Source organism: Sturnus vulgaris, chromosome Z (assembly GCF_052056855.1).
Source record: "Sturnus vulgaris isolate bStuVul1 chromosome Z, bStuVul1.hap1, whole genome shotgun sequence".
Classification (NCBI taxonomy): Eukaryota; Metazoa; Chordata; class Aves; order Passeriformes; family Sturnidae; genus Sturnus; species Sturnus vulgaris.
In genome coordinates this window covers 42,881,145-42,907,236 of record NC_142283.1, presented here as the reverse complement: position 1 = coordinate 42,907,236, position 26,092 = coordinate 42,881,145, and the positions used below count along the sequence as shown (strand labels likewise).

The following is a 26,092-nucleotide window of genomic DNA, read 5'->3' as shown; positions in this document are numbered from 1 at the left end:
CTCCAGGAGCCTTCAATGGAACTCTGTGCAGTAGTTTCTGTCACATGTTCCTTTATGAAATACCAGGGAATGAGGTGTTTCTTTATTTGTGGGGTGTAATATGTTTTGCCAAGACCTGGAAATTTCTTTGTATAATGTTTGTCTGGGTGCGATGAGGAAGTGTTTAAGATGGTCTATGCTTCCATGTCCTCAGAATGCTGAAGGTACCCACCTCCCCATTGTTATATCCAGGTGGTGCAGGCTCTGCTCTCCCATAGACTCATAGATTCATAGACTTATATAAGAAGGAGTTGGCTGAGTTTCAGCTAGAGGTAATTCTTGTAGAAAGCTATGAGAAAATTAGTGGTGTATTATCTGATTCCACTGTTGAGAAAGAATGCTTGCTTCTTTAGGAAGTTTCAGCTTCTGCTGATTTAATAGATTCTGTTAATGCTATGAGATCATAGTTGGAGACAGCTTTTTTTTTATAAGAAGCACATTTTTACTAATTTGTCTGAGAATTACTGGTCAATGAGTGAATCTTCTCAATTTAGAGCCTTCTGTTTTAATTTGGGGTGTGAATATTGAAGGCCTATTGTCTGTCATGGCAAGTCAATTGTTGGACTTTTTAATTTACTTAAATTGTAAACTTGTCCAAATCTATGTGTTTAAATGCTGTATAGATGTGAATATCAGAATAAAATTTTGGTCTGAGATACATGGATGTCTCTGTCCCACTGAAATAGCAAGAGTCATGTGCATATATGTGAAGAACTGATCTAGGCTTTAAGCATTTTCTGAAATAGTTATAAAGTATGAACATAATTTGCTTTCATTTCTCTGCATGAAGATCCCTAAAAGGGCTCAGAACAGTCAAGAACAACTTCTTCACAGATAAATACTGTGATTCAGGTTCACCTTCTACATTGCATTTTTGCTGTACCTTTTTCTCTTTTTCAGCTTTGCTCTTAATTTGTATGCAGGATATGCTTTTGACTGCCAAGAGATCCTAAGCTGATGAACTGTTTTGAGTCTGATTAGAATCTTGCCCATGGACAATAACATAACCATCAAACCTCTCATGCAGCCGGCCCTTATACCTCTAGGGAAGAACAGGTTGTTAATAGCTTTGCTTATGCTTTCTTTATTTATAGAATACTTGTACTGCTGTTTCTGCTTTGATTCTAGGACCATTTCAAATTTCATTCCAAATTATCAAATAAAGCTGCAACACTGCAGTGGCCAGGCTGGACAGTAACAGGTTTATGATTGAAATTCTTCCAGTTTTTCAATTCTTATGCTAGTATCTGTGTTCAGGACTTTCCAGCAGTTGTCTGCAATAACTGAAGAACTATTTCTTTACTTATTTATTGGTTTTATTTTATTTTAATTGAAAGAAAATCCTTCAGAACAAATAAAAAAGCTGATAAAGTTTGAGAATTGGTAAGCCAAATGATTCCTGTCAATCAGCAGAGGACTACATTATTTAGGTGATAGCTTAGTTCAGCCTTTCTGCATATCACTGATTCATCTTAACCTAAGAAAAAAGATGTATTTATTTGCAAAGTTTCAGCTTAAAAACAGTAGAGTAAAGAATTCCTTGAAGCAAAGTCTGTTCTGCATATTCAAAATAAATCACCATTATAGATTAGGAATTTCCTTTACTGGGCTGTTTCATGCCTAAACAGAGATTTCTCATACATATGGGACTTACTGATGTGGACATCATATAGTGATGTATGTGAGGGAGCATTCTTCCCATCAGAAATATTATGCTACCTCTTCCTTACCCAGCTCTGTGTCTGCTCCTGTGTGCATATACTAAATAGTATATTTAGCTTTGGTCTAGAATACTATCTGATCTTCTTGACAGAAGTCTGACTGGTGAATGAGAGTTGCTCAGAGTCCTTGTTCTTTCTGTGGAATGTGGGTTAAGGGTTCATAAGAAAAACAAAGATCAGAGCATAGGAAAGCTCTTCTAAGAGCTTTGTGCTTGCAGCCGTATACACAAACAGAAACACCTCCAGAGTTTGCCAACGTCTTGGATTAGTTCCTGCTTGTTAATGTAGCAGAATTAAACTGCAAAGACAATATTAATAAGAGCATGAAGGAAACAGCTGGTAGTTGAGGATCTTATTGAGGGCAAAGAGCTTTTTTGTGGTCATGTATGTTACTTCTGCCTTATATCTGGTGCTTGTAACATTGCTGAAGGAGGAAATACAGGGTATCTGAAGGATGCTTCGAGAATAATTTATTAATACATTCAGATATATAGATATTCTAGCCCTTTTGTCATAAATCTGGGATTTAAAAATATAAAAGCTTTAACCCTGTCGGCAGATGCTAGGTTTTGTAACAGATTCAGTTTGAGTATAAATATGAAATATGTTTGGAAGATCCTGTGCTGCCCTTTGCCACAGTTGTTACACACTGGCAATTGTTGTCGTCGTCATATATAGCAGTTTTTACCGCCTTTAATAAAAGGCAGAGAAGTGTTGGTAGTGCACCAAAACACCCCAGTATTCCCCTCACTGCGAGGCTCACAGAAGTTGTTTAGTATTTACTTACTAGACATAAGACACCCATGCTGACACCATAGTTCTTGCAAAATGTCTGCAAGCTGGTTCATTTCTGTTGATTTGATGGTTTCAGATGACCTTGTTTCGTCTTGCTATCTTTAGCTTTTTTATCATAAACCACAGGAAAATGTTTTTTCACTATTATTAGCACTACTTTGAGCATAGTCCTACACCTGTGATCACAGTGGAAATTACAGCAATGGTCTGCTATTTTATACGTAATTCTTTGGGGTTTTTTAAAACTTTCTAAATTAATCTTATTCTTTATTTATTATCTGCCTAGAAACCACTCTCTTGATCACATAATTTTCAGACTTTTGACATTTGAATGCAATGAATAAATAGAATTCTTAATGGTAGGTGATTTTAATCTTTACAGTGGCAATAAATCTGGCAAACCCCTTAAGCAATGGCATGGATTTCTTGATGTTTTGTTCTCTTCCTCCTTTTTGAAAAGGTTGCTTGATTTAAAAATGTAGGGCTGGTAACTATTGTTTTTATTACTAATGCTCAAATATCAGAGCAGGTGTTCCAACAAACTTTACTTCCAGCTAATCATTATAATCTGCTTATTCTAAGCTCAACTGGCGTGAGTTAGCTCTCTTTGGCAGTAGATTATTTCTCTTTCCTGAGGTGTAGGAAGCTATTCTAATTTCTTCCTAGACAGGCTAGTACAAGCAGAGAAGACTGAATAGAACTGGTTTGATATAGTATTTTGTCATGACACGAATATCCAGATGCTTGTTTTGGAAATGTTCAATGGAATACATAAGAACATTCATTCAACATATTTTTCATTGTGGTTTAAAGGAGAGGGAACATTATAGGACACATTGTGGGGAATCTGAGCCATAGTGATTTTTATTTATCAATGTTTAATTTATCCTTGTACTGAGACTGTTGCAGCAAATGCAATAAATAAAATGAGCGATGATTGTTATAATTCATTTATACTAAACATCTGAAAAAAAATTGTTGCTAGCTTTTGCACTTTCTCTGCCACTGCCAAAGTTTTAAGGCTTTTATATTTTATGCAGAGCAGATTTCTCTGATGTGTTGGTGATATTCAAATTATTCTGCATCCTTCTTATAAGGAAGAATGCTATTTGAAAGGTACAAGCAAATTTCCTTACCTACATGAGTAAAGGAACAGTTCAATTAGAGCTCCTAAAATACACTAAACTACATCAGTTGCACTTTGTAGACAATTTCATCTGAAGTCTCATTCCATCTGTTCCAGCCAAATAATTGCAACATTGTTTAATTTTTAGAAAAAAAAAGCTAATGAAAAGCGTTCATGCTTTCCAAAGTACAACTGTACTATCATTAAACACCAAACATTTAATACAGTTAAAAACAGATTTTCCTGCCTTATTTTGTATTTCAGTGATTTAATTTCTGACATAGATTTCTTCTGATTATGCTGACTAAAGAGAAGTTGGGTTGTTTGGGGGGTTTTTTTGATAAAAGATGAGTGGTGGAACTATAGAATTTTTAGTTGTCAAAGTAGTTTGTTCTATAAAAGTTAGCACCTATTGCTTGTGGGTCATTGTATTTGAAATTTGAAATGAGTGGCCAGGATGAGTCCCAGAAGGGGAAGTGTGGGGGTTTGGGATGGAGAGGAGAGTTGCTGGATTTCTCAGGTGTTTATGTGGAGGCTAGTTATGCCATGCAAAGGATAAGGCCAGTGTCCCCAGCTCGGTTGTAGAGTACAGCTTGGACGGCAGGCGGTGTTGGCTTCCCCTCGGCTGTGTTTGAGTAGCAAGAAAGATATGATTCTGACTCCTTTTCAGCTGGTGAATAGGATAAATATGTTGTTAGTGATAACTATAGTAAGTATTGCAATTAGGAAGAATAGAATATAATGAAGAATTGTGATATAGAGGTCTGAGGCCATGTATCATGTTGCAAATTGCAGAATAGATCATGATATGAATAAGCCAATGGGAAGGAATGTGAGGGAGTAGAAGTCTGTTTTCAAGCTGATAGGGATTTTGAAGTTTATGATGAATTTTTATTCTCAGAAGGAGGTTAAACTTCCTGTCCCTGAGTAGAAGTAGATTGTTATAGGAATTAGGCTAATCAGGAAGGAAGATTTGACTGTGTTTGTAATGATAGTTAGAGTATTTTTGAGGCTGTTTGACAGCAATGGGAGGATGATTGAAGTGGAGAGGGTAGCTAAGGTGAGTGGTATGAATGTGTTTAGGACTAGTGGCAGGACCATTACTTTTGCTTGGATTTGCACCAAGATGAGTGGCTCCTAAGACCACTGGATTACTGTTATCCTTTGAAAGTAAGGGGGCTGAGGTTTTAGACTCAGATGCAAGAGTTAGCAATTCTTGCTGGTTAAACCTCCCCTCTGCAGGTAAGAAGGGTTTAACGTCTATCTTTAGAATCACAGTCTAATGTTTGGATTGAAACTATACGGGTTTTTTTTCATTTTTCCAAGAGCTCATATGTGATGCGTTACAAGTGAGAGTGTTGCATATATGTTTTCTCTACACACACTCATGCTTCCCACCAGTTTGTGGCTGTTGGTAGATTAGCTTTTGGACTAGTGAGAATCTTGTGCTATACACCAAGAGTTAAACTGTCCAAAGGAGTGGAGGAATGCATGTGAGAGCAGTTTCTCCTTAGGGAGATTGGAAGGACAAGTATACTGCTGAGTGTGCTGCCAAGGACAAGAAAAGGGTGCTGTGTGCTCCCTTCTTCTGTGGAGGAATTGGGTCTGTGAAGGATTTGGGATAAATAACGTGGGATGAATTGGTTTGAGTATATGAAAAACCTGCTTGGAGATTGTGGTTTGTGAATAAAATACCAACTCTGCTTTCTCAGCTAGTTTATGGGTTTCCTTTGTCTGTAGTTGCATGATGGAAAGGGGGTTTAATTTCTTTCAGTGTAAAGACCAGTCTGATTTTTTGGTGAGTGGCAGGCATCTGGTTTGTGATGACTGTCTGCTCTTTCCACAGTATTGTGTAAATTCTACCTCTGCTTTACAAAGCAGGTTACTATGTGCTTTGCTATTACAAGTTTCTGATAATTTTGATTTCTAAGTCTAATTTTAGATGTTGAAAATTTTGAACAGTGAGGTCATATTCATTGATAATGTGACATTTGTGATATGATGTTGCAATGATACTTATTAAAGTTTCATTTTCCTTTAATTATAGAATAATTTTAGATTTCCAAGTATCTCTAAGATTACTTGGAAAATTGTTCTCCTCTGCTTAAATTGTTTAAAGGTAAAAGTTAAGGTAATGTTTTGAACTTTAAGGAGCCAGTACAGTGCATTTCGTTTATTGTATGAAAAACTATTGTATGAAGAGCTGTTTTGTCATATAAACATCAAGGAGTTAGCTCTTAGGAATACTGGGCTTTTTTGTATGATCACCAGCTTGGTAATGACAGCAAGTTAAAGCAATGAGATTATTCTGAATAGCCTTGTTAGTCTTCTTGACAATAACCTTATAGACCACCAAAAGAGAGGTGCATATCATTTGGTCACTCAACAATTTTTTTAGCAACCTAAATTAGACCTTAGCATGTTGAAATGCAGAAAGAGATTTGTTGTCAGTGATAGAAATGACTTTGCTACTATCTTCTACATCTTATATCTTGCAATATTTAGTAGGCTTCTGTCTTTGCACGTAAAAGTTTTTGCACTTTTCAGGGATACCTGAAGCACCATTATATTTTACTAACAATACAGTCCTGCAGACAGAAAACACAGCATATTGGAGACAAAATTTTTCGTTTGGAAAGAATGCAAAGTTATTTCTGAGTGGCTGTAGAACATGACTTTGAACTGTTTGGGGAAAATTTTACTTTTCCCCACTGGCTTCAGTAGCATAAAAAGGTAAAATAATCTTCAGGATCAGTAATGCTTTTCTGATGTTGTGTGATGTATTTTTAAAGCTAAACATTACATATTGATTGTACATAGTATGTATGTAAAGGCAGTATGTGCAAGTTATGTCTTGGAACAAACAGGTAACAGATAAATTCCTCTTTCCGAATCCCATTATTAAGTTTGAGTTATCATGTTTTCTTTGCACCAATTTGATAGACTAAATATATGCTGAAACAGTGCAAAGTAAACAGGTTTTATTCACTCACTACTCTAGAGCAATTGGAATACTATAATAATTCAGTGGCACAAAGATACCCGATTAAAAAAAAAAAAAATCTGCCTTTACTGCAAGGAAAGAGTTGAGGATAAAATTAAGTTGTACTATTGGTTTACAGTTTCTGTGAAGTCTTAGCTTTACATAATTTTCTGAAAAAAGATCTATTGGCAGAGAAAGTAGACTTCAGCAAATGCTATTTATACACTAAACTTCTTTTTTCTTACAAGCCACGGTGGACACATCCTCGTACAACTGGTATATATACCAACAGTACAGCTGTTTTACTTTTTTCTTAACATATCTGAGAAACAGACCTCTGATTTTTCAGCAGTTCGTAGTGTTACTCTGTTGTCTGGTAGTGTTGTCTACTCTGTTAGGTTATTTTTCTCTTAAAGCTTAACTTTTTCCGTGGCCAGTTGTTCTGAGCTAATACAGCAGTGCACATGTATACATGCAAGCTCTTTAAATTCCCAGAAAAGAAAATGTACTGCTGTCACAGAGGTATTTCTTCTCTTTGTGAGAAAAAACCAGCTACATGCTGCTTGTATATATCTGTATAACTAATATTTGTGGTGGGTTCTCGATTAAGTATAAGCCTGCTGGCATTATACCTATAGAGTGATGGCTGTCAGCAGGAATGAGGTCACTAAAGAACTTCCAGAATCTCCAGAACTTGGAACTGAGCCCTGAGAAATGCACTGAGAGCTATTGTCCCTTGGAGAGTCGGGCCATGGAGACAGTAGCAGGTTCTTGTTTCTACCTGTGGCTAACAGGTGGTGAGGACAGCGTGGTAGACCTGGCAGTTTGAATCCAGGATATAACCTCAGTACAGAATTTATATTTTTAGGTGTTTTCTAATCTAAAGCCAGCAAGCAATATTACAGTTTAAGTTGCAGTAAAGCAAGTGTGTACAATTTGCCAACAGACACACATATTTGAAGCCAGTCTCAAGGAGTGTTGTCCCACTTTAAAACTAAAATTGTAAAGCAATTACACTATCTGTGGAGATGAACTAGATTTACAGCAGAGTGACTGGACTTGGTTGTAAAACTGCTAGCTACTTGGAAGCTCCCATTCGTACTCTCTGAAAAATTACTGTTTGCACAACTCTTTGGTCATCAGGTTCATAAGTATAAATTGCTGTGAATGCCAAATACCATTTGAGGTTTAAAAAAAATTGATCAATGCTGACAAGATAGAGTAAGTAGAAACAAATTTTAACCATTTGGCAAGATGTAGGCTTAAGTAAGTCTTCAGGGAAGTATCCAGGAACTACTTGATATGCAACTGGTATTAACTGAATTTAACTGTAAACATGACTACCTTTTGTCTTGGTAGAAATTTTGGAATATGTTCATATCCTGAGTGGTCAATATTCACATGCAAATATGAATGTATGGTCTCCCAAAGAGAGAGAGGTTTCAGTGTACTAGGAAACCTTCTGCCAGGAGAGTATGTAAGAAGCAATCAAAATTTTTTGGCTTATTTTAACATTTAAAATCCGTGGTGATTAAAAAAAAATTCGAAACAACTAAACAAAGCCACCTCCATATTAGTATCTTTTGACACATGGTAGTTGCTGTTATCCTGCAAGACAGGAAACCACCTCGTATTTTTTTGAATTTGGAAAAATACTTATTTATTAATATAATCTGTGTTGTTAGCATTTTGCCAAATAATTTGGCACTATCAACTTAACAACATCAAAACTGAAATTCTGTCATCAAGGTTGACTAGGTAAATTCACAAATTAGAAGTTATCAGGCCACAGAAGAAATGTTGGATGCAATAGATGCTTCTAGAATATAGAGGTGTGGCCTTCTTTTTGGCATATTTGAAAAGAACTCATAAATACAGTCTGTGGCAGTGTACTGGACAACAGTGAAAGTATTTTTTTAGTCCTTAGTGTGGCCTGAAACAAATCTGGAGATGCGAAGAAAGTTGAATTGATAGAAGATGCAACAGAATATAAGTTAATTAATATGTGACACTTAGTATTATAATTAATTAATGCAGTTCTTAGTTTTGCTAGTTATTTCCAATTAGACTATCCCTCGTTGTGTGTTTCAATAATAATAGCTGGATGTCTTTGTATGATGAATGAAGTAATTCATATGCACACTAGCTACTTCAAGCTAAACTACCCCTTTGCTATATGATTCTACATTAATAGTTGGATGTCCTGTATAATGGATAAAGTAATTCTCAGGCACACTGAAGCTCTTCTATCACTGGATATGATGTAATTTAATCTTACTTCTCCATCAGCACAATAAATGGGACTGTGTGTGAAAGAGAATCTCTGTTTGTAAGATTTTACTTGGAAATAATCTTCCAAAAAGGAGCAAAATGAATGCATGGCAACAAGTCCCATGCTCCTAAAAGATTCTGTTTATAGTTTTGTTGAACTTAGCATTTATTGTAAGTATGGCAGATTGTTCTAGTTTTAATAATCGTAGTGCTGTTCTGTTTTAATATTGCATGATCTGTGGGCTACCATAAAGTCGTTACAAATTGAAGGGCTGATATAACATGAAGTGAAGCACGTCTTCTGAATGTTCCTTTTGTTCAGTATTTAACAAATTAGTATGTTGACATTTGTCATTGATGGATTTCATTATTTGGTGAAAGGGTTTTAGGGGGTTTGACAGCATGAATGGTTTGTCCTGCAGACTTTCGAGAATTGATAAAGGCATCTTTGTTCTTTGTGCAAAAGCACAACAGATATCTTATTGACCAACGCATACAAAAAGGAAGGCTTGTATAGCTGTTGTGCAGAATAAACCAAGAAAATGAAGCCATTACATATTCTTCCATGTTTTTCTCTCTCTCTTTTTTTTTTTTTTTTTTTTTTTTTGCTAACAGCGTGTATCTCCTTAGTTAAAGTAGCCAGAAGCTACTTTAACTGAGTTGGTTGCTCATTCAGTAAAATAAAAACATGTAATTTTTATCGATTTATACACTGTTTATAAATGACAAAAATAAGAAAAACAGGTCATGGATGGTAGTACAACTGATTAGAAAAATTTCTACATCTCTAAGATGAATGTATATTTGTATAAACAGATGATAAAGGCATATTAGAAATAATGCCTTTTAGCAGTAATGCTGAAAATGAGAAAAGACTTGATAGTGTTGGATTTGCATCATTCTACACCAATTTTTTAGAGTAAAATGAAAGACTTCAGCAAATGGATTAATAGTACCAATTCTTAAAAGCAAGAATTGTGGGTGATACTGCATATGGGCAAAAATTAGATTACATGTGATTTGGATAACTTAATCTTTTTGTTTTCTTATACATTTATAGTTGGTACAAGATGCAAAAGTATAATGGATACCAACTGAAACTTTGGAAGAATTCCATCTGTGCCTCTTGTATGATCTGAGAAGTTCTGATTTTTTTTTTTTTAAATCTGAACTTTACCTCTTTTTTTTTTTTTTCTTAGAAACATCAAGGATTTGATAGCTTTTTCTCCTCCAGTAATGTTTGGGGTTTCCTGACTGATTCAGGTACATATCTGGAGTTTTCTCATTCTGCAGATGAACTATTTGTCGCAGGAGTCCTTAAAAAACAAGAGCATTTCTTCGGTTTGGTTTTGTTTGTGATGCTACTTTTACTGTAGCTCACAGAGATTTAATAAGAACCACTTCTGCCTTCCAGCAGATTTAATTTCCTTTAAAACAGTGATACCACAAGGCCTTGAATTGAGAAAAGAATCCTGGGAAGCTCAGAGAGCAAGTAATTCATTTTACTTTTTTTCATCGATTTGGGTTTTTAGATGTGGATAAAATCTTACTTGTATAAATTAAATAAAGAAAAAATTACTCATTCTTTATTTTGTCCATGTCACCATTTGAGAGCATTAATGTACAGGCACTTAACTTGAGTGATTTTCACTGAATATGGTGAAGCATATATATATTCCTTTCTGTCTAATTGTTTATCATAGGTGGTTATTTGCACTTTGTCTCTCTGCTGTCAGAATATTAATATGTTAATATTAATATGTTAATATCTGTCAGAAAAGTCATGATATAGTAAAAGGAAGTCCAGATCTTCCGGTAATAACAATGATGGAAAGCTGAAAATAATGAAATCCATCAATGATCAAGTAATATCATCCATCACTGGCAAAATGTCATCACTTAGACTGGAGCTGAGGAATGTTGTTAGTGACTGTTCATCATATTAATCATTTTTAGCAAGAATACAAAGAGTAGTTTGAAGTCAATGAAACAAATGCTATATTCATTTCTAATAAAAAACAAGAGAATCTTCTTTTTTAAAGCTTCCCGTTGGCATATGAGAAAAAAAACAAAAACAAAAAATTACACACAATTATTTTATATTTATAAAATGAGAGTTGTGAATACTTGTATCTCTATCTCTTTCCATTGCTCTTTTTCATTTCATTTTCTTTCCCATTTGCTCTTTCCATTTCTTTTTGCAGAAATAATATGATCAATTAAAATATATCATTACAATGATCAGTCTGTCCATTGCTATTTTCTGTTGACTTTTTAAAATTTCAACAGGTATGTAAGATTAATTTTGTGATCTCAATATAAATCGGTGTTAAATGAAAAAACGTTAATACGAATGCATGATTCAAATGGAGACTTTCCACACTATTATTTGTTATTAAGTATTTTCACATGGTTAATAGTATAACTGTTAGGTTTTTAAAATATTTTCTTCATTTGACCAATTTCTAATATTTGGAAGGACTCAGAAATGTGGTAAAAGTTTTATATAAAATCTGGACCATAGCAAATTTGTAATGTAAACCAAATATTGCATTTATATCTATATATAAAATTCTTGTTGAAATTAGTGGAACTATGACATTTCCTGTGTCTCCTGAGACACGAACAAAATTTGTTCCTCAGCCTCTGACCTTTTGTGAAGCTACCTATATTGGCAAGAATAAAGGTGTTTTATCATCATTGTGATCTATCAGCTGTCTTACATCAAATAAAAAATGCAAGATGAAAAAATCTATATCCTAAGATACTTTGCAGAGCAATCTGAATTAGAAGTAAGTTTGCTTTCTTAATCTTTATTTCTTGCTTGGTAATTGTAGATTGACTTCCAATCTATCTGGATTTTAAGAAAAACTCAAGTAACCAAATGCAGTTGTGCAGCTTGCAAGATTTGTTTGGAAATGTCTGCCATGATACAGTGCAGTTTTATACTGTGAATATTTAGTAAGAGATCTGGAAAATGGTATCACAAATTATTTTCAGTGTTAGCAGTGTCAATAATTTTTGAGCATCAGATGGAAGTGAAGTGTGAAGGTTAGAAAACTGAGCTGCATAAAATACAGAGTTGGCTTTGTTGCCTTTTTATTTGAGTAGTGAAACAGGTGCTTATATTTATTGAAGTAACTTTATTTGCACTTAGCCATAAATCAGTTAACTAAATCAATTACATATGGAAAAGTCATTATGTGACAATCAACGTGAAAAGCTGTAGTCTCTCAAAGTGTTTCTCTTGGAAAGCTGGCTGTAAGATTTTTGACAGTGTTGCAGCCATTTGTTACTAGAAGGTGTTGAGTAATTGGTTTTTATAAAAGAGTGTGTTACATCGTGGGTTTTTTGGACAAGAGGTTTCAAACAAATCGGTAAAACATCTTGATGGGAACTTGAGGTTTTGAAATTGCAATTCTTTCTCTGCCCCAACCTCATAATTTTCTATTTTTGCTTCTCTTTGCAATAACAGGTAATTTGATGCTGTCACAAATCTTTGAATTATGGAAGTTTCTAAATGAATAGACATTGTTGGGCTTAAATACTACATTAGTAAACAAAATATAGAGAGTTCAAAAATATGTTCATCATCTGCAATTTTGCTATTGTGATACAGAATGTGGAAGATGAAAAGAAGTGAGCTAAACGTGTTGTTAGGCATCCTGGGGGCATCACAGGTCAACTGCTGAATAACTCTTCAGCTCTACAGTTCTTACTTGACTTGACTCCTGGTTGTTCTTGTCACATCTAGTTATTAATGATCTTATTTCGAAATTGGGTTAACTTACTGCCAATAACTGAGTCTCAGCTACTAGAATGAAGTTGGTATGTAAAATACACCATTCTGTGTTTCCTTCTTGCTTTACTTTCCTAGTCAGGGTATTTTAAGCAGATAGGATATATTACCATATGAGTGGATATGCGTGCAGCAGGATATCAGCCATATAAGTTGTTTTGTGATTTTTTTGTAAAAACACAGTTAAAGGTTTTTGACTTAGCACTGTCAAAGAGTGTGTGGTCTATGTATTAAAGAGAGGAGGAGACATAAGTATTTGAAGAAATTACTTGTATAATTACCAGACTGTTCATTTGCAAACAACAACAAGCTGGATGGGCAAGTTGGTCTGCTGAAGGGGAGGAAGGCTCTGCAGAGAGATCTGGACAGGCTTGATCATGGGCTGAGGTCAGTGGTGTGAGGTTCAACAAGGCCAAGTGCTGGGTCCTGCCCTTGGGGCACAAGAACCACGTCTTTGGCTATAGCCTTGGGGCAGAATGGTTGGGAAGTGCTCATTGGAAAAGGACCTGGGGTTGCTGGCTGATAGTGGCTGAACATGAGCTAGTGTGTGCCCAAGCAGCCAAGAAGGCCAATGGCACCCTGGCCTGTGTCATCAATAGTGTGGCCAGCAGGACCAGGGCAGTGACAGTCCTCTGTGCTGGGCACTGGTGGAGGCCACCCCTCGAGTGTCCAGTTCTGGGTCCATCACTGTAGGATAGACAGTGATGGAGGTGCTGGAGCATGTCCAGAGAACAAAAAGACTGGTGAAGGAACTCTAGCACAGGTCCTGTGAGGAGCAGCTAAGGGGACTGAGGTTGTTTAGCTTGGAGGAAAGGAGGCTCAGGGGAGACCTTTTTGTTCTCTACAACTGCAGAGAGAGAGGAGGGTGCAGCCAGATGGGGGTCGTCTCTTCTCCCAGGTAAAAAATGGCAGTACAAGAAGAAATGTCCTCAACTTGTCCCAGGGGAAGTTTACACTAGAAAAGATTTCTTCACATAAAGGGTTGCCAGGCATTGGAACAAGCTGCCCAGGGAAGTGGTGGAGCCACCTTCTCTGGCAATATTTAAAAGACATGTAGGTGTGGCACTTGGGGACATGATTTAATGGAGGACTTAGCAGTGCTGGGTTAATGGTTTGATTTGATGACCTTAGAGGTCATTGCCAAAGAAAACCATTTATGATTCTTTTTTGTAGTGTGCTCCCTATCTTGATAGCCAGGTTTGGGGAAATTCTTGTAACCCTTCTGTTGCAAGTGATAGTTTCAGTCTGTGGTGTTAACATTGTAAATTTTACTTGGATTGTGGACAGAGAAGCTGATCCCTAGAGGAAAGCTAGAACTTGAAAACAGGTCTTGTTCTAGAAAATAAATTAAACATAATAATGCTCTTCTTGTAGCAAGCCTGATGAAAAAATTAAAATCACCGAAGTGTTTATTTTCTGCTAGGTGTGCATTTTGTTGGGCAACTCAATAAATATCTTGTTTTAGGAGATACAGCTCTGCATTTTATATTTCATGTCCCCTGACATTGAACATAAAATTAAGAGAATTTAATTATGTGGAATGAGTTGGGTTGCTAGTCTTCCTTTAGGCTGATCCTACATTATGTGGGAGTGCATAAAATTTTTTAATTTTTGAAGCACATCGAGCTTGTATCTTTTTGTTTCAGGTTAGTATGATTGGTCTCTTTGTGGTAGCAAAGTAAGGTCTCCTATCGTATAAAAATTACATTTATCAAATATTGTCAGCATTTTCAATGTGGCTTAATTTATTTTTATTCACCATAAAGTTACAAAGCTATGTTGGTCTCTGAAGAGACTTTATAAAACCTTCTCTCTGAATAATGTGCAGACAAATCAAATAAATTGTATCCTGTAAGTCCAAAGACATAGAAAGGTGTCACAGTTGTATGTGATAAATACATCCTGTCTTTTTATGTTTTCTTCAAGGTTGTTGATTTGGTGTTAATATGGGATTGAAGATAATTGAGAAGGATCAGGAATTACTGCAAACCCTGCTTTTTGTGTGGTGGTTTTGAGCTTAGGCTCATGTTATCTTTTTCCTTTCACTATATAAATTCTTCAGGTTTATGGCAAGTACTGGTTTTGCTGTTGAATAGCAGTAGAGTTTCTCCTGAGAGGGTTTCACCCTTGTTTATACATATCCTCACTAGTCTGGTTTGGGGCTGAAAAATGCAAGACAGAAGAGGTTACCAGTTCACAGAGCAGCTGCTGCTTGGGTGTTCAGATCATTATTTAGGCACTTGATTGAAACTTACAATTTGGATCTTGAATTGCAGTACTGACTGTGTTGACTGTTACTATCCTCCTTCCAAAACACGGGGGTTGGCTTTCTTTCCAAGTTGCCTGCCCTACTGTGTTGCTGCATGACTTACAGAATAAAAAGATAGCCATCTGCTCTACAATGACTTTCAGCTGTAACTTCTGTCACTTTTTGGTTTCTCCCTATGGTCTAAGAAGGTAAAACTTTGAAAATTAGCTTCCATTATTTCTGGAATAGTGCTCTGGTAGATATATATACTCTGGTAGAGTCTTCTACCAGATCCTTGTCTCTACAACTGCATCTAAATATATATTTGAGTTTCTGGTATACTGTAAACCTATGAGGTGAAAAAGATTGTAGTTCTCTCAGTACTGCACTGTAACATACACTAGACCAATGGAGATTATAGCAGTAAGAAAATGGATGTTGAGTGTTCCTTGTCTGTATTTCAAGTACCCACAAAGATAAATTAAGCTCACATTCAGGATCTGATGTAGATACTGCAGTCATCATGTTGTATCACTGGAAGAATGTAGTTTCGTCATGGTTTGACACTGGCCAAACACCAGGCAGCCACGAAAGTTGCTCACTCACCCTCCCCTGCCACAGCTGGGTACAGAAGAGAAAGAAATTAACGAGGAGTTCATGAGTTGAGATAAAGACTGGGAGAAATAATTTCAAGTGCAAAACAGGCTCATCTTAAGAGTATGAAGTGAATTTATTATTAACAGAGTCAGAGGAGGATAATGAGAAGTATAATAAGCCCTTATAACACCATTTCCCCCCAGCCCCTCCCTCCTTTCCACCGACAGTGTAGGGAGGCACGGCATTGCTCCAGCATGGAAGCAAAGGCCCTCTCTCTCCACTGGGTCTCCCACTGGATCACAGCCTCCTCCAGGCATCACCAGCTCCAGCATGGGCACCTCCATGGGCTGTGGGTCGATCTCTGCATCCCCCGTGGATCCCCACGGGCTGTGGATCCCCATGGGCTGCAGGGGCACAGCTGCTTCACCATGGTCTCACCATGGCTGCAGAGGAGCCTCAGCTCTGGTGCCTGGAGCAGCTCCTGCCTCTCCTTCCCCACTGACCTTGGTGTCTCCATGTTTTTTCCCTCACGTGTTCTCACCTCCTGCTTTTCTCTGAAGAAAAAACTGTGCGTTCCCAGTTTGTTTTTCTTTCCTTCTTAAATATGTCATTACAGAGGTGTTACCAGCCTGTCTCTTTGGCCCAGCCTTGGCCAGCAGCATGTCCATCTTCAAAGCCATCAGGGGTTGGCTCTGCTGGACATGGTGGAAGCTTCCAGCAGCTTCTCACAGGAGCCACCTCTGTGGCCATCCTGCTGCCAAAAACCAGGCTGAGCAAAACCAACATAAAGTTAGAGGGAACTATGAGAGTTTGCATGAACTATTTGTGAAGAGCTGTTGTTTAATTTTCTAACTTTCCCAAACTGTAGTAATCTTTAAATGTATACTTTAATTTTAATGTATTCCTATGAAAATATTTGGGACTTTCCCTGCTCCCTTCTACATATTTAAGAAGGGATTTTTTTAGAACTACAATAACTGTCACACCCATTTATTATCTGATTACATTTTTCCTAAGCAGAAAATTCAAAATATTATTTTTAAAAAATATACATGTAAGTGGTATCTGTAATAGTGATTTTTGGTGCTACTTTTGACTTCAGAAGCATTATTTCTCAGGTGACAATAGTCTTGGCTCTATTATTTCCATAAGTATGTAAGAAAATGTATGTGCAGATCTGTGTGTTAACAGGAAAGATTTCTACTCCAAAATGAATGGAACAAGTTTGTTAGAAATGAACTTCATGTTCCCATCCTAAATGCATATTTAGGTTCTTGCACATACATTTGGCTGGGGTTTGTGCTGTGTGTCTCATCTGATTACGTGTGAGCAGCCAAAGATACCACGCTGTTGCAGTCTGTGCAAAGTAGCACTTGCATCTAAGTCATGAGTCTAGAGAAAGTTTTGAAAAATTGCTGCTAGAGATTTGGCTTTTCAAATGGGAAGATTACTGTTCAGAGCTTTAGAATTCATTGGAAACCTTTTATTTGTTAAAGAGACTATTAAGGACATCCACTTGGGTAGATTTGGATGATTGGAACATCAGAACTCTTTGGTCTTTCACAAAAACAATTTCTTTCCCTTTGAGATTGAGTTTTTCCTTTATATGCATTCATGCCATAGTTACAGTGTTGAGATTTTCCTTAACTGCAATTTAACTGGGAGGGGGAACTTGTTCCTTCTTCCAGTTGAGTGATGTGAATATCTAAGCTATGAGCATGGGATTCTGCTCAGAATAGTGCTCTTTTACTTTAGACGGGTAACCAAGTGTATGCTTGTCAAAAACAAGTCATTAACTTCTTTTTCTCTGGGAGCTTGGGAATTTGTCCAGCTTCCTGGGAAGGACTGGTGGGGCTGTTTTTTTTTTTTTTTTTTTTTTTGTTAACTGGGAGAGGTTTCCTATCTCTCTTACCACATCTTTCTTGCCTGTTCTGGCCTGCTTTAGAAACTTGGACCCTACTTGCTAGAGGCATTTATAAGATGCACAGTTCTTGTCAATCCTTGATGTGATTTCTGGGGTGAATCATCTTTGTCCATTTCTAATATATGAATGGATTTATTTCCTTTTCGATTAGAATCAGAGAAATGGATATCAAGCCTTATAATTTGTTCCCAGTAAATCAAACAGATGGTAGGAAGGCCAAATTTCTCTTCTTGTTAAAAAAAAAAAGAAAAAAAAAAGCTTTTGGGTCTTGCAATTTAATTACCAGTCAAATTATCTTATTTTTCACATAGACACTTTCTTGAATTACTGAGTGTTTTAGGAGCAGAGCTGCTAAGTAACAATGTGCAATTAATAACATTCATAACATATTCCCAACACAGAGAGGACATCAGCCTGTTTAAGTGAGTCCAGAGAAGGATTGCCAAGATTAGATTAGAGGGATGGAACAGCTCTCCTGTGAGGAAAGGCTGAGAGAACTGTGTTTGTTTAATCTGGAAAATAGAAGGCTTTGGGGTGACTTAACTGTAGCCGTCCAATATTTGAAGGAAGCCTATAAGAAAGATGGAGAAAATCTTTTTTCAAGAGCAGGTTGCAAATGACACGATGAGGAGGAATGGCTTCAAGCTCAAAGACAGAAGGTTTAGATTAGATGTTAGGAAGAAATCCTTTCTGTGAGGGTGGTGAGGCTCTGGAACAGGTTTCCCCATCCCTGGAGGTGCTCAAGACTAGTCTGGATGGCACTCTGAGCAACCTGGTCTAGTGGAAAATCTTCCTGCCCGCAGCAGCAGGGTTGGAACTAGACGATCTTTAAGGTCGTTTCTGACACAAGCCATTCTACAGTTCTATGAACATTGCTGATCCTAGATGATATTAAAAATGTAAACGTCGTTAGTGTAAGTGGAGAAGAGTTTCTGGAATTCAAATATTTATTGAAAATAGAGAATCTGTGTTTTAAACAAATATGTAGGCGTAAACTTCTTCCAAACTAATAGATGCTGGACATCTTCCAGAGCCATATTTGGTGTTTGATAAAATTGCTCTTAAGAAAAATAGAACTTTTCAGTGATTTGAATTGGAGATAGTACTGTTTGTTCAGGGCAAACAAAATAAAAGAAATAATTTAAGGTGTTCTCAGGAAAGGAAGTTGCTGGCTGTACTCAGACTAAAATTAAATTCTGCTCTGCGGCACATAATCTTATTTTAGCCTTGTAGGAAGCTGTACTCATATTCTTTAGCCAAAATTTAACTCATACACATTTTTCTTACTGAAGTGATTTGTAATCTGTTTATGAAAGAGAATATTGTCTAAATGTGGAATTTCTTTTTTTTAAGTGATTGGAGAAGGCAGGAACTACAATCTTTACTTTATTGTATACTTACCTAGAATAGATTTCAAATGCAATCTGTTCTGTGAGCTATTTAAGATGCATGAAGTTACTTTTGTTTTGCTTAACCAGGTGGCTGAAATGTTGCCACCAGTATGTCTGGAATTTTATTTACTTGGTTATTTCTGCACTTTTTCTTTGTAGCACTGTACGCATGCCATAACTACTTAAAACAAAAGTAATAACCTCAAAACTGTGATTATTATTCTCACTATGGGCTTTGTAATAAAAGCTATATCTTGTTATGCAGCTTCTGTGCTCACACTTTCCCCCCATCTCTCTTTTCCTTAATTTTCTTAATCAGAATTGCTTTTGGCAAAGATTTGGAGAGCTGCTGTTTTACTTACTTTTTTTCATACTTGACTCCTCAACTTAGTACTCTAACTTCTTGCATTGTTTCTTACAATGCTGTCTGATTGAACTGTATTAACTTTCTTGTCTGGGTAACTCCTTTTTTTTTAAACAAGGAGATAGTTGTTGAGTATGTTTTTCTATCTAAGTGTGTATCGTATTTTATGGTCCCAGTTCCAGACATTCAATTGGTTGCAAGAAAACTGTGGATGTTTTAAGATTTCCAGCGGAAGGGTAGGATGGGTGGGGAAGCTCTTTGGAATGCCGACAAATAATATTTGACCCTTGGAAATGTCGTAAGGCCATAGGACTCCCTTCCCATGCTTGGAAGGCTAGACTTAGAAACCTCTGGTCTTGACGTATGTTTATGTTTTATTTCCTTTGTAACTTTGAGAGAAATGTGAGAAAAAAGTTGAAATACAGATCATGGATACCATAGGTTAATGCAGGAACACTCTGTGGATGGTGGTCTTGGTTTGTGTCCTTGCTATGCCCATCTGTGACATGGTGCCCTGTTAACCCCTTGCATATTAGCCACAGGGCTTAATTCTGCTACTTTTATCTGCTTGATGTACTTAGTTTCAAAAGTTGTATCGATTTTGACATGTTAAGGTCTGTGAAGTCTATCAGCATAGCAGAAATTGCCTTACAGTAGCACATGAGTTGGGAACTGCAGTAACTTGCATTTCAGGGTATTTTCAATAGCAGTGACAATTCATACAGTCTTCCCCCACAATTTCTTCTTACAGTGCTTGAGTACAAAGCAGAGTAAATACAGACTGAGTTGTTACCCTGCTTTTGTGAAAAGCAGGTGTTTACTGGTTTTCGCTTCTATGGTTGTAGTAAAATATGTTCTCTTATCTCTGCATTTGCAGAAATGATCAACTCTTACGATGAGATGGTATATCTTCTTAGCTTGTTTGAAGTTTTGACAAACACATGTGCTTTGCTATGTATGACGCTTTTTACTTTTGGGTACTGATTTGTTTTCTTTATTAAATGTTTCTCCTTTATTTATTGCCATCTTTGATCATTTAACTGATAAATACTTGTTGCCAATATTAATACTGCTCATATTTTATTATCCTGGCTTACATATAAATGTTTCTATTGAAATAAATCAGTCTTGTAATATGAAAAATATAAAACTTTGGTTTAAGTTACTTCTTACAATTAATAGCTGTTTGATGGCTGAATACCATACAACTATATAGTGGAATTTTAGTTTGATTTTTCTGCCAACAAACAATAAAGTACAGCTTAATTCCTACAAATTCCTGAGATATAAACTATTAGTCATGATTAGGATACATACAGCTAGCTAACAGGCTAATAAAGCTTACAAGGAAGATGGAGAGAGAGTATTTACAGAGCATACAGTGACAGGACAAGGGGGAATGGCTTCAAACTGAAAGACAGTAGGTTTAGATTAGATATTAGGAGGAAGTTCTTCCCTGTGAGGGTGGTGAGGCACTGGCATAGGTTTCCCAGGGAAGCTGTGGATGCCTCATCTCTAGAAGTGTTCCAGGCCAGTTTAGATGGGTCTCTGAGCTGCTGGGACTAAGGAAAGGTGTCCCAGTACACATCAGGAGAGTTGAAACTAGGGGATCTTCAAGGTCCCATCCATTCAGGCCATTATGTTATTATTATGTCCATGCAATACACATGGTAACAGGTCAGTAATGGATTCTGCCACTCATTTCTCCTGTGCAGCCCACACATCATCTTTCTGTCACAAAGTGTACTGCCCGGAGGAAGCCATCTCTGTGGAACACGTCTGTGCCATGAAATTGCTCATGCTTGGTTTGGACTTGCCATTGGTGCTCGTGATTGGACAGAAGAGTGGATAAGTGAAGGGTTTGCCACATTTTTAGAAGATATATTTTGGGCTAGGGCACAACAGGTAAGGTGCTGACATGTTGCTTCAAAATTGATGTGGAAATCAAAATTATATATGAATTAGATATAAATTAAACCTCCTGTGCTATTAAGTAACATATTTTAAAATGTTATTGGAATTTGTGTGCTTACTTGATTAAAAAAAAAAGTGATTGACAATGAATACAAATCTTTACAGAGGTAGAGGTCAGTGCAAATGAGAATAGAAACACCTTTTTGTCAATGATTACCTTCCCACAAATTTTCTACTCAGTTACTAAAATTCGATTGTCAAACAATTGCTGTGTATTCTTTCCATTTCTGTTGTATACCCGAAACTGGAAAAATCAACAGTCTTACTGCATATTGTAATATTCCAGGTAACTAATTAAAATTATTTGTTTTTTTGCAATGAATGAGCAAGAAGTGTGCCTCAAAGCAAAATGGAAGATGATTTAAAATTTAATGCAGGGTAATATTAGCTGCTTTTGCTTTTTCCAATTTCCCATCTATTCTTATAATAGAGAAACATAAATTATAATTATGTTCAAAATAATTATTTATTAGCTGGCAACCTGGCATTTATTTCATAAGTAGGAATCTCTGTTAATATTATGTAAGTGGGGGAAAACACAACAGGGAGATTTCATGAGTATGGCAGAAGTAGTAGGAAAGAGGAATGAAGCCAGGACACAATGTAGCTCTGTGCTCTCAATTTGGGAAGAGTCAGGATGCAACCAAAACATCTATGCCAGGTATTTCTACAGTATATTCTGTTAATTTCTTGCCATTCCCTAAAAGGAAAGCAACATGTCCATCTCTCTCCTCAGTCAGAATTATTGAACTGACTATTGATTTGATATGCACAGTGAGGCTTTTGTTCTTCATAGTGCTGCTGTTATCTCTCATAGCAGCAACTGTTATTTTTTTATCGTGGATATTGGTACTATTTCCTGCCTCTTCTGCACATTAAAGAGAAACAAACCAAGTTTCTTGTTATGCAAATTATTATTGTCTGTTGGGAAACAGCAATCAGTGATCTGTGTTATTTGTTTACTAAGCAGCTGTCACATGATGAAATAAAAGGGCAACAGGAATTGAGAGCTTTACTTCGATGGCGCAGACTTAGAGATGAGGTGCAAAACTCTGAAGAAGAGCTGCAAGTTTTAAGGTAACAATATGATAGCATCATCGTCGCTTTTGTATGTCCACTCTCTCCTGTTTCCCCCTTCAAATGCTATACATCAGAATCATCTGATTAAATCCACTGCATTTCCTTATTTCCTTCTAATAAAAAAAGAAAATGCAAATTAAACTGACTGTGTTCTACATCTTGACTATAATGCAATTGCTTCTCCCTTTGTTATAAAAAGCTTTTAGAAACCATGGAATTTAGTTTGATATGAAATATCTCTAAGCAATTTATAAGAGCTTCTATTCAGGGAAAAAATAAAAGACCATTTCCTGAAAAAGTTCACTGTTGGAAGCCATAACAGAGTCATTTTCTGTGGCTGAAGACAAGCATATATTAGTATGGTATCTAACTGCCAAGCTGAATGAAGCTTTAAAAAAACAAAGAAAAAGTATAATATATAAACTATATAAACCTACTTTCTCATTTGAAATGGCTAATACTTATATTAAAAAGAGATTTGTGGTCTTCAGGTATGAGGTGCTAAAGTCAAGGCTCCTTAGTAGAAAGCTGAAGACAGTCTTCCTTTTCCAGTGATTAATAATCTGGGCTGTTCTGACTGGTGTGTTGGGAATTTTCCACAGTCTTTAATCTTGAATATTTGTCTGATTCAAGACCCACTGAGCTTCTACGGCTTGTCTCCTCATGGTCTTCGACCAAGAATAATGTGTTTATTAATCCTAGTTCAAATTAGCCATGATTCCTGACCAAATCATGGAAGTACAGGGACGGATTTCAGACAGTTGTGTAGTCTGTTCTGCTCTGAAAAAAAGGCAGTACACACAGACCATCCTAAGTGGTTCTTATTAACATGTTCTTAGAAGGCTCCAATAAAATGTTTTTACAAGAGAGACAAGCTGTATCAGTGTCGTAATAATGCAGTTAGTGTAAACAGTTAAAAATTGCTTCCTAATGCACAACCGAAATACTGTTTATTTCAAACAATATAGATTTGATTTCTTTCTTTCACCAGGTGGAAATGAAGAATAAATCAATACCCGTCTTCTAGATTATCTACTTTAAATGTTTTTGGAAGACTGTTGCCATTTCATTCATTTAAGGTCTTCCCTCTTCTTGTGCCTGCCCAGTAGAACCTAAAAGGCTCTACTATATTTGAACACTCTAGAGGGTGTTCACCAACACAGAAGTTCCTCTACAAGGCCTCATGTAATCCAAAAACATATCACCATCTGCATAACTGTAGCTTCCCACTGATCTGTTTTATTTTATGTTTATTGATGAATTGTGGATCCATGTGAAAGCAGAGTCAATGACGTTACACAGTTGTGTAAATGTTCAGGTGTATAATTTGACCCTGGTTATAAATGCAAAAGTAAGCTGAATCACTAGTTGTTATACAGCTGCTGCCAACACAACTACCAATTTGCATGCTGAGGTTTTTGTTTGTTTTAAATAATTTTTTAAAAAAATATTGGTTCTTGGGATATGATACTTATCTGGATAAGTGTTTTTCCTTCTCAACACTGTGGAATCACATTTGTTGTCTTTTGTGTGATTTATATAGCTGTTACTTTTAATCAAACATGGTGTAAATTTTCAAAATAATTTTTCTAAGGGCCATAATCCTTTGTAGTTTGAAACTCAAGAAGGATTGATTTATTTTGAAAATGAAACAAGCTTTCTATTGACTTGCACATTTATTAGACATAATAATAAGCATTTATTTACCTTTTGGATAGTAGTATTCTTAATGCTAACACAAAAGAGTGAAAAATTAATTTCTCATTTGAAAAATGTATCTACAATAAACATTTCAGGCCAGGAACATGATGCCACATTGTGATTCTGGCCATTTCTTCTTGTCTGATATCTCTAGTTCCTTGTGATTGCATTTAAGGACTTCCTACTGATTTCAGTCAGATATAAATAATTTTTACTATTTTTGTGGCATGGACGTGAATAAGTTCTCTTTTTGCATATTTACTGGGGTTTTTTTTCTTTTCTTCATCCTTCTGAAGATATGACCTCATGCTTTCCTTGTGCTATCAATTTTTGATCCATCAAATGAACACCTATTTAGGCTGGGTGAAAGCCACTCAGGAAACTGATGATCAGCCTGATGTTTCTTCTTATTATGGGTACTTGGTATTGCACTGTATATTATTGTATTGTTGTATTGGTACTTGGTATTATGTTATAGTAGAGCTATAACATGTCGTAAGCTACTTGTAAAGAAAGAGGCCAGGTTAGAAAGAACTTGGTAAGTGTCTTTTCAACAAGCAGCAACTCTGAAAGGCAACACCAGCAAATCTTAATATTGAAGAAGGAGTTTGTGGCACTTCCATGCTCATACAGGATGGGACTTTCAATAGAATTTGAAACTAATCTGCAGGGATAAAAGCATATGGGAAAAATGTCTTGGCATGCATTTTGCTGGTGATCATCAACATCAGCACTCTGTCATGTTAGGAAAGCAAAGATCGTTTTGTTCTGCAGAATAAAGCTGGTGTTGACATTTGTTTCATCTCCTGGTCTTTATGGCTGAACTGCAGCTTGAGGTTATTCATTAAGGCAAGCCAATGTTGATATCTAACTCTAAATTACTCTCTGAGTTCCACTTGTGTCTGGTCCGTTCTGTCCTGAAGCAATCTTTCTGACTGCTCTGTAGGTATTTGAAGAGTTTTATTCTATCTGGTAGGAAATGTGCTTTCAGATGGTCTCTTACAGTCTCTGCGTAAGTTTTCATGACCACCTGGCACATCAGAGCATTTAATTACCAAGGACATCCCAGTGCACTGTACTTTAACTAGTGCAATGTATTCGTCTGCCCAGCAAACAGAAAGCAGCATCTTCTACTTACTTAAGAAATTTGCCAGTATCTGAAATGTACCAGATAGCATCTTGAATATTTTGAGACAGCTTCCCTTTAGCATTATGCTTGGCTTTATCTATTAAGTTAGACGCAGCTTTTGTAGGTCAGTGTAACAAAATTTCAGTCTCTGTAAATACAGCAAGTAATGCTTTAAAAAGTGTTCCAAAGTACTGTTAACAGAGAACAGGGTTACATTCTAAATAGTTACACTCCTTTACAGATATTTTTCAAGAATATCTACCCAGCCTTTGCAGAGAAATGTATATATGTTTTCTGTATGGAATTCTTCACTAGCATCATCCAGGTGCAATACTTTCTAGTCAGTCCTATGATCTACACAGGCACGAAGTCAGAGAAGGAAGGAAGTATGGTTTCCTAATGTGGAATAATTGTGATTATGAGAGAGATTTCAAATTAGTGTGGATTCTGTAGCCTGTGCTCACACTCCATTTTTCAAATTCAATAGACTGGGCTTTTTATTGAGAGAGAAATTAAGCAGTTTTTGCTTTTTATGTATGCAGAGAACAATGAAAAGTCATGTATGGAATGTCAGCAGGTCTTCCTTCCAGAAGTCTTATCCAGAAGGGAAATAGCTGGGCTTCTGCTTTCCTACAGTGGGTCTGAAATCTTTGCACAGTCTGAAAGAACTGGAATTGCCATAGAATAAGAAAACCGTTACTGGTATCTTTCTTTCAATGTTGAGGGAAGATCTTACTAGAAAGATACTGATGAATGATAACATGGAAGACGACTGTATTAGAAACACTGTATAAAATTCAATCTGATTTTTTTTCTATTTTATTTCAAACAGTTATATTTCATGAAAACTTTGTGTACAGTGGATTTCATGTACACAGGCCCTAAAAATAATGATAATGTTTAAAAAACCCCAGTTTAGCACTCTGGACAAAACTATAATAAGAAGCTGT

General features: G+C 36.4%; 1 protein-coding gene across 10 annotated transcripts in view; it reads left to right on the top strand.

The window, feature by feature from the left end:
- AOPEP (aminopeptidase O (putative)) overlaps nt 1–26,092 on the top strand; it is a 218,336-nt gene that overhangs the window by 45,241 nt on the left and 147,003 nt on the right. For 8 of the 10 annotated variants that reach the window (XM_088157124.1, XM_088157125.1, XM_088157128.1 and 5 more), the window contains 2 exons: nt 20,974–21,163; nt 22,200–22,309. In XM_088157124.1, coding sequence (XP_088013250.1) covers nt 20,974–21,163; nt 22,200–22,309 — 300 coding nt within the window. The remainder of the gene's footprint in view (nt 1–20,973; nt 21,164–22,199; nt 22,310–26,092) is intronic. The other 2 variants (XM_088157129.1, XM_088157126.1) reach the window with 1 other exon arrangement.